At 49.0% G+C, this 8,756-nt stretch overlaps 1 protein-coding gene across 1 annotated transcript; it reads left to right on the top strand.

Annotated features, from left to right (window-relative positions):
- Window positions 1-893: 893 nt before the first annotated feature.
- Window positions 894-8,570, top strand: LOC149358961 (uncharacterized). The gene is made up of 8 exons (XM_089567594.1): window positions 894-1,049; window positions 1,816-1,837; window positions 2,735-2,919; window positions 3,839-3,898; window positions 5,323-5,439; window positions 5,564-5,725; window positions 8,176-8,405; window positions 8,466-8,570. The coding sequence occupies exons 1-8, from the start codon at window positions 1,022-1,024 to the stop codon at window positions 8,568-8,570; spliced, it is 909 nt and encodes a 302-aa protein (XP_089423720.1). The 5' UTR covers window positions 894-1,021.
- Window positions 8,571-8,756: the final 186 nt, after the last annotated feature.

The raw sequence follows: 8,756 nt of genomic DNA, 5'->3' as shown, positions 1-8,756 counted from the left end.
GGCTAATCTCCCTCGTGGGTATGTGCCATTCTCTAAGGACAAAACAACGATTAAGGTATATGTGACGACCTCAAATTGTGCAATTTAGCCATGAGCCCTAAAGGTATAGATATAAAAGTTACTGAGTTAATTTTTGTTAATTATTAGCCTTTCATTTCACCCTATCCCGTAAGTAATGCACACCTCAGCGTAAAATCAAACTACAGAGACAGCACCGAAGTATCTTTCGCGACTTTTAAAACAAAAATTTGTACTAGTTGGTTCAAAAACCCGGTATTCTTCCCCTTGAGGAATACTCTTGCGCTCTTGTCCTGTCCATTCTCCCTGTGTTTTGCGTGTTTTTCTATGCGCCGTTTTTAGGTGGAGGATAACTGGTAAACTGTTTTTCATGACCTGGGAGTGCCTGCGAATGCACTCCACGTCATTCCTTTTCAATCTGTAATTTCATCCTCGAAATCTAGATCAGTGGTCACTGTCTGCCCTAGGTAGATGCATTCCCTTACCACTTCCAACACTTGGCTACCTATCGAAAAATTGCTGTTGCCTTTCAAGACTGTTGAACATAATTGTTGTTCCCTTTCGAGACTGTTGAACATTACATTAGTTCTCTGCGTGCTAATTTCTAGGCCACCAGTTCTGCTTTGCCGTCTGGGTCCTCCTCAGTCATGCTCTACAATTCGTCCCTGCCACCTGCGGCTTTTATTTAATATTTATCCGAAGGGTCACTACGAGGCGGAACAGTTGCCAGTCGTTAGCTCAAGGCTGTACACAACTACCATAGTTAGCAACAACCTGCACCTCAATAGGCCATTCATTTTATTCAAAGCGCAAAACGCAGTCCAAGGTCACTCTACGCCGAGGGGAGTAGAGGAAGAAGCAGGCGATGCGCGAGCCACAGAAGAAGAAGCCGAAGGCAGCTCGGACGGCCACCGAGCGCGTGCGTTGGAGGCTTGCTGGCCTCGTCGGCGAGCCCTAGGCCGCGGCTCTCTTCTCCCTTTGCACAGATCGACGTCCAGGAGCCATGGACACACCCCTGGAACAGCCCAAAGGTAAGCTCGCCGCCGTCACTTGACAACCCTACTCTTTCCGCCCATGTGCGCGCGATGGGGCAGTGACGCATCCTTAGGTGGCCTTGGCTCACCGAAGGTACAACTAAGAGCATCAGCGATGCCTGCGACCTACAATGCATTTTAGAGAAGCACGAAGTGTGACCGTAAGGTGGTCGTGTGAGCTAAGGATTAAGATCAAGGACGAGATTGTTTGCAGCACGTCCTGCCCGCACCTACGACCTAGCTCCGCCAACTGCGGTACGCTGACCTTTGGTAACGCAGAACCACTGTGTGCTGATGTAACAACTTGTGTATATTGACGTCGGTGCTGTATGTGAAACGCTAAGATCTAACAATACGTTACCCTGCTCGCCGCGTAGCATGCTCGCAACAATGAAACAGCATGCCAACGCTATGGGCTGGACCCACGACATCAGTGCTCAATGGCATGTGCTGCTCCTTTCCGACAGCACAGCAGCGTCTTGCTTCTATCTGCCTTTACTTGCTTCTAATTTGTGCGAATATGTAACGCAGGCCCGAGCGCAAACATCATAAAGCATCGAATGTAAATTTCGTCATCTTCGCTTGCTGGGCACTGCCTACGACGTGACGCATGTTCTTCTGAACCCGCAACTATCGCATATCGCTTTTGATACTTATATAGTTGCGCTGGAATGGCTAGCCCGTGTACTTTACAAGGCCCCACACTGCTGGCATTTAAATTGGGTATTAACTTCACCCTTACGTCCTGTCTTTTCCCCCACAGATGCACCTGAGGCCGAACAACCGTAAGTAGTAGCTTGAGCCTGTTCTGTTTCGTAAAAGCTGCCTTTAGCACCGTTAAAATCAGCACACCACTCGTGATAGTATGAAAAAGAAACTGCAGCATGCTCATCGAGCAAGGAAGCAGGCTCCAAGCAACGGCTTGTGTTTAACTGTTTCTGTGTTCAAAATTGCCACAAGTGAGAAGAGTGATTACTGAAACTTGTGGCTGTCACTTAGCCACGTCTGCTTTTCAAAAGACACTGCAAGCAATAACAACTGAAGGAAGACGGCTCTCGAAGGCTCAGTTCACTGACCAATGCTTCGACACAGTGACTTGTTACGGTATATGGTATGTAGGCTTTGACGTCCTGAGGAGTCACGTGGTCTATGAAGGGCCTCGTTGTGGAGGACACCGGATTAATTTAGACGATCTGACCTTCATTAGAGTGCGCTGACTTCGCACAACACATGACCTCCATCGAAATGCATCCGTCGCAGTCGGGATAGATCTCGCAACCTTGATATCAGCAGCTGAATGTCAAAGCCACTTAGACACCGCGGCGGGTATAATGACTTGTCTTCGTCCTCGTGTCGTAATATTTGTCAGTCGACTGAGGCTTCCGTTTTCCTCTTCGTTAAAATGCGTTCTTTTCAAGCAAGTGAGCCGTGAGGAAGCCTTTTTCCTGTACTTATTTTCGAGAGGTGCAATTTAGAGAAGTGGCCATGTGAAGTGCACGTCAGTCAAGTGCGATGTCAGTGCACGTTAAAGAACCCGAGATGGTCGAAATTTCCGGAGCCCTCCACTACGGCGTGCCTCATAGCCTTAGTCGCTTTGGGACGTTAAACCCCATAAACCAACCAACCAAAATATAGGTCAGGGGCATGAGCTGACGGGATGCGACCTCTGTGTGCTTCGTCAGTGAGCCAGCACCTGGCCAGGGGCGGCGACCGAGCTTCAAGGTTTGGGCGATTATGTTCTGCGTGGTCCTGGGCCTGGCAGTGGCGTACGCACTGGGAAGCCGCTCTTCCTCGCCGCACGACGAAGGCGACGATGGTGCCAAGCCGAACTTCGCCGCCGCCGTCGTACAACTGCCTCGGCCCGCCGGTGAGAGCCAAAGCTGTCTGATAACTTCAGCTGTGAAACTCTCCACAGAGCCCATGTATCAAAATGAAACACCTAGACTGGTTCAAAACTGAGGATGGATGGATGGATGGATGGATGGATGCATAGGAGCGCCCCCTTTGAAACGGGGTGGTGGCAATTGCCACCATGCTCAGCTTTTCTTCTTTATTTTTTTTGTTTACTGTGTTGGCAATTCTCATTAAGAATCGCCACCAGCTTATTGCAGCGCCCCCTGCGGCATTCAGATGAATATAATTTTTTTTTCAAAAACAGCCCCTACCAAGTGGTTCTAGGTTACGTGTAATGAATGTGTGAGCGGCGGAATAGGCGCAGGACCACTTTTCCTGCTTCTCATAATTATCCACTATACTTCCTACATAACATGTATTCGACTGGTATACCCTACCCTTCCCACCCTATTTATTATAGCCCCTTCTGTTTCCTGTAACCAGTACGATATGACTAGATAGAACAACTGGGACGGATAGTTCGCTCAAGCATTGAATCCTAATGCCCCGTTGACCATATTTTTTATTAAATTGACTTGCTTTCAACGCACGCGTTTGTCGTGTCTTTCGCGCATCTACTGGAAGATCTCTTTAACGTTGTAAACCTCGGTAGTCGCACAAAGTAATGGTGAGCTTTCAATTGCGTACGAAATCTATTGTTTGTATATAGGATTAGCTCTAGATCGAAATGTAATATTACTCCAGTCGTGTTCTGGAACAACTTAGTGCTAAGAAAATAGTGCGCAGAGAGGACAGCGAGCGCAAAAAAAGAAAAAAGCACCAGCGCTCTGCGTGTCCTCTGTTCTGCACTCTCGCGTATTTTTCTTAACATGAGTGCACACGTGACTTTCGAGAAAACTGCCTTCATTAATTACCTTATGATGCTTGCTCAGCTACCGCCATAAAGCCGGAGCAGGACGCCGCCCCTGCTGGCCGGCAGGTGGCGCAAGGAGGTAAGTGCCACAACTTGCATCTCTACAGTTCCGCAGTCCCTGCAGATACCTTGTCCAGGATTTCTATTGAGCCATCTTTTGGCAGGGGCTATTTGATCTGTCCAACCTGTTACGCTAATTTATCTCCGAGAAAAACGTGCTTCGTGACCTGTGTCTTTCCTGAAAGCGTGTGCGATGACAAACTAGCTCTCTGCCCTTCGTTTCAACTTTCAAGATCATGTCCAGACTAGTTGGTCCTTTGACAATACCCGCAACCACACTTGTGCTCCACGCTTCTGTGGAGTTCGTTCCGTTCGTTCAGCTAACGGTTCAAAATAATGATGCATCTACTAGCTCAAAAGCAACAGAAACCGTATGGCATACCGGATTTATAGGGTCCATGAAACGATAATTACTGAGGTTAGTAAAAGCTCACGAGCAATCAGTATTTCATATATTCGTCATCGTACCGCAAAAATTTTTAACCATAGCAAAAAATTATCCTCTCCTCTCCAACTCATACAAGGCGACGCGCCTGGAAACAAATAAAGAAAACATGTCTGGACTTCAGCGCACCCCGTCCTTCCCACGTGACTTGGCTAATCCCAATGAGGAGACTTCCCGGCTCCATGTCAGAGGAGTAGGGGCGGATAAGAAAGCGCTGTGAGGTCTAATCAGTTGCAAGCAGCATTTCTTTTTAATTATTTGCAAATTACAGGGTCCAAGTAGAGCTTTTAAATTTTACTCAAATGCTCTACAGATATGTTGATTAGAATATGAGCGTCAAAATCACTTCATGGGTTATTTAACTTCCCTAAGCTTCGCAAGGGGCACCACCCATCGCTGTGGCTCAGTGGCAGTGATGTTCGGCAGCTAATCTCGAGGTATCGAGTTTGATCCCTGCCGCGGGGGCCGTATTTAGATAATGTGAGAACGCTCGTGTGCTGTGCGATGTCAGCACACGTTCAAGAACTCCATGTGGTCTAAATAAATCTGGAGCCCTCCACTACGGCATCCGCACGGCCTTAGTCGCTTCAGGACGTTAAAACTCCTTCATTCAAAACCACTCAACTTATGTTATTGTCTGTTTTTTTACATGCATTACGGCTGTTGCAGTGATTGTGCGCGTACAGGCAAAGTTTATAACAATTTGAAAGATACCGCTTTGTTCCTCTTCGCCCCCCCCCCCCTCCTGTTATGTAATGCCCGCTTGGGGCCTTTAAGGTACGTAAATAAACACGCAAGTCTTTCGCGGAGGAAATGAGAGACATCTTAGCGGAGAACACCGGGTTAGCTGAGACCACTTGCAGTTCTTTAACGCGCACTGTCGTCACCGCCTTCATCGAAATGCGGCCGCCGCAGCCGGAATTCTATCGCGCGACCGCGGTGAGTTTCAGGTACGCTAGCATCCTGAAGTATTCAAGAAGTTTTCTTCTCTCTCGCAGCGGCGGGCAACGGGAATTTCGACCGACCAGCTTTTGTGAACGTCTCCGTGGTCCAGTCAGCACCTGCACGCTCTCCAGCTAATGGCCACCTCTCACAGTCTGCAGACCACTCCGAAGGTACGCGGACACGATGGCCCAGCCGAAGTTTTTACTTGAGTCTCCGATCTTTGCCGGCCTCGTCTTCCGCATCTTTAGCCTCCCTTTTCAAGTGTGTCTCTGCCTTGTGGCGGCGCATGCGCAGACCATCCGGCTGCCTCAGCGGAAACCGGCGGCGGCCCACTGTTCTGCGTGGTGTCCAGCAGCGCCACCCACGCGGCTCAGTTCCCGCGGGACGTGTGCACGCACCTCATCTACTCGGACGTGTACTATCTGCCCAACGAGGGGAAGTTCGCGCCTGTCAACGGTGAGCAAGAAAACATTGAGGCAGCTGTAGCGCTTGAATGAAGATCAAATACACAAAACGGGCTCATGTACTCAGAAAAATGTTAATTCACACTTCCTTAATTCGAACCTCTGGTTCATCCGAACTGAATATGGGAGCCCGATGGGGCTCCCCTTAATTCGAACAAACTTTCCGCCCCCTTCGAAAAAGAATTATAGAAATTCGACCGAAATGTTTAAATGCACGTTGAATTATTTAAGATGGTCGAAATTAGAATAATTCAAGATCGACTATACAATTTGCGTCGTAGCCTGACACCTTTCTTGCACTGTTAGCTTTTGGCCAACTATTGGAAGAACTATTTAGATAGCAAGATAAGCTACAAAATGCGGTCAAGAAAAGGAAGTTTAATATATTTGCAGACTGCAGGCGTGAGCAAAAGTGGAGAGACCACGGAAACGGTGAAAGACCTGCTTGTCAATGCTATCTCACGGCACGTGCCTGTTGTCGAGAGATACGGAGTGCGCCCTTTCTAATAAGCTTGCCTGTCCGCCCACGCATGTCAGTCGGACACGGTTTTTCGAAAGGAAAGCCGTCAGGAGCAGCTCTTGGCTTCCGCCCGGAAAGGCTACTTGGGCGATGGAGTTAGCGTGAGCGAGCCTTTTTATCAGCAACTCTTTCGCAAGTTGCAGCACTACTTTATGCATAAGTTTCGCATTCTGTCTAAAGCAACCCACGGTTTCCATGCTGTAGAGGGAAAGCTATAGTAGCCGATTTCTAGGCCTGAGCTGTGTCTCCTACAAAAATGACGCCACCTGTGCCAGTCAACAGAAGACTGGATCGTAGAGCTCAGCTTAAAAGACGCTACTTAACGCGAAATTTTCGCCACTGGGAGTTCATGTAATACAGTGAACCGATTATCTGCGCAGGAAAAAAAATTCTAAGCACGAAGTTGTGCCACGATAGCCATTTCTAGTAGAGATTGACTGATAAAACGGCCCGCGTTCCAACTCCCTCGCCCAGACTGCCTGCCACCGCGGAAGTGAAGAGCGGTTCCTTGAGTCATTTTTTTTTCTTCAAAAAACCCATGCCCAACCCAAATGCTTATGACAACAAGCCAGCCTGCAAGGGAGGGCGCACTGCGCTTATCTCGACAACAGCTAGGGGCACGCAGTCAGATAGCGCTGACAAGCAGTTCTGCCACTTTTCCCGTGGTCTCTCCACTTACGCTCACTTCCCTATAGTTAAACAACTTGGAAACATCGCTCCGATCAACGCACTGCTCGCGCACATGCTCAATCACGTGATGTTTCTTGGCCGTTTCACTTTTCGTTTCTGGGCCACACAGACAGTGCTCTGATTATTGTTAAAACACGCACTTCGAAACGCATAAATACGCACAGGAAACGCAAATGCACACACAAGAGACGCACAGGTGCACAATCTTTCCATCCAAGAATTGTCGGAGAGGGAACCGTCCGGCGTCCGCGCTTCGGTCGTCCTGAGAAGATCGTGCGTACCGCACGCCGAAACTGTCGCCTTCCGACACTACCGCAAAAAAAAAAATTAATAAATAACAATACCCCCCCCCCCCCCCACCCCCCTTCCTCTCGTTTCCTATCGTCCTTCTGAGGAGACAGGCTCTCCCATTGAATAGCTTGTGCTAGGTCTTCTACTCGCCTGCCTTCCCTATTGAAAAATGTGTATAGGTTTTTTTGGGTTAGCAAATAGGATTATGGCACATTTGGCTTGGCTTTAAGGATTAAAGTTTCAAAGCGACACAGGCTATGAGGGACGCTGTAGTGAAGGGATCTGGATAAATTTGACTCCTGGGGTTCTTCTAACGTGCACTGACATCGCACAGTACACGGGCCTCTAGAATTTCGCCTCCATCCAAATGCGACCGCCGCGGACGGGATCGAACCCGTTGCTTTCGTCTACTGTGCGATGTCAGTGCACGTTAAAGAACGTCAGGTGGTCGAAATTATCTGGAGCCTTCCACTACGTGGTTCTTAGACTGTTCCTCGCGTGAGCAATGCAATATACGGATATAACACTACGAGCGAACTCGAGAAAAAGCATGCACCCGTGAAAGAGCGTTTCGGTACATTTCAAGGCAGCGAATAAAGTTCCCAAGAAAGAAAACTCCATTTAAATGACACTTGGTGCTAAGGCAGAGTCGAGCTCGGGTTCCGATATATGGCCAAGGTCAGCAAACAATACATCCACTGAAGGACAAAGGCTTCTCGCGATATGTCCAATTACCCTGTTAACCAGCCTACCAGTCAGCACGCCTTGACTGTATTCTGGTGAGCTAAACCGCTGACAATGCTATGCCAAATAAAAAAAAGTGCTCTTCTAACTCAAAGAGCCTGTTCTAAAGAACTGCAGAACATCTTGGGTGAAACACCCGGTATAGGTTTGCTCGTGAGGAGTACGACGTTCCTCCAACGTTGATTTTGTGGCCACAGACCAGACGTTCTCGTCGCTGCTCCTGATGGCTGGCACCAGTCAAGCGCTGCAGCTGATGGTGAGCGTGGCCAGCCCCAGCCTGGACGACCTCGAGCGCTCCCCGGCGCTGCTGACCCGCTTCGCCCGGAACACCGCGAGCTGGCTGACGGCGCGCAGTTTTACGGGGCTGGCGTTCCTCGAGTACGCCGCTTCGTCCGGTCGCGTCCCCGAATACGCACCGCCGCTACAGGCACGTATATACCTTACACTTATGCACAAGACTCTCTCCAGAAACACGTCCTGGTCTTAGTACGTCATGGCCAAAAACTCCCGCTTTCGCCAGTCTACAGATGAGAACGCCATTTCCATGATCTTGGTGCATCATCGAGATCCATGTGGGCAGTGGGCACTCTGAAGAATGTCACCTTGTGGTCATACGATCAGAAGTGAATGCTCTATGAGGTGCGCGGTTATTCAGGCTCATGCACCTCTATGGTCAAAGCTACTTTGTGGTCAATGCATGAGCTGAGAACACACGGTACATTTATGAACTAGAGATGACTTTTTGGCGTGCTCATGCGGTTGCCGAGAGCGCAGTGCC

This window comes from Amblyomma mixtum, chromosome 2, assembly GCF_055824585.1.
Source record: "Amblyomma mixtum isolate Tamu chromosome 2, ASM5582458v1, whole genome shotgun sequence".
Classification (NCBI taxonomy): domain Eukaryota; kingdom Metazoa; phylum Arthropoda; class Arachnida; order Ixodida; family Ixodidae; genus Amblyomma; species Amblyomma mixtum.
Note: the sequence above shows the minus strand (reverse complement) of the source record. Positions and strands in the feature narration are given on the sequence as shown.

Excerpts from the sequence above, each read along its gene's own strand:
- LOC149358961 (XM_089567594.1), top strand. The coding sequence starts at position 1,022 with ATGGACACACCCCTGGAACAGCCCAAAG. Across the intron at positions 1,050-1,815 it reads ACCCCTGGAACAGCCCAAAG|ATGCACCTGAGGCCGAACAA; the intron begins GTAAGCTCGCCG and ends TTTCCCCCACAG. Across the intron at positions 5,440-5,563 it reads GTCTGCAGACCACTCCGAAG|ACCATCCGGCTGCCTCAGCG; the intron begins GTACGCGGACAC and ends GCGCATGCGCAG.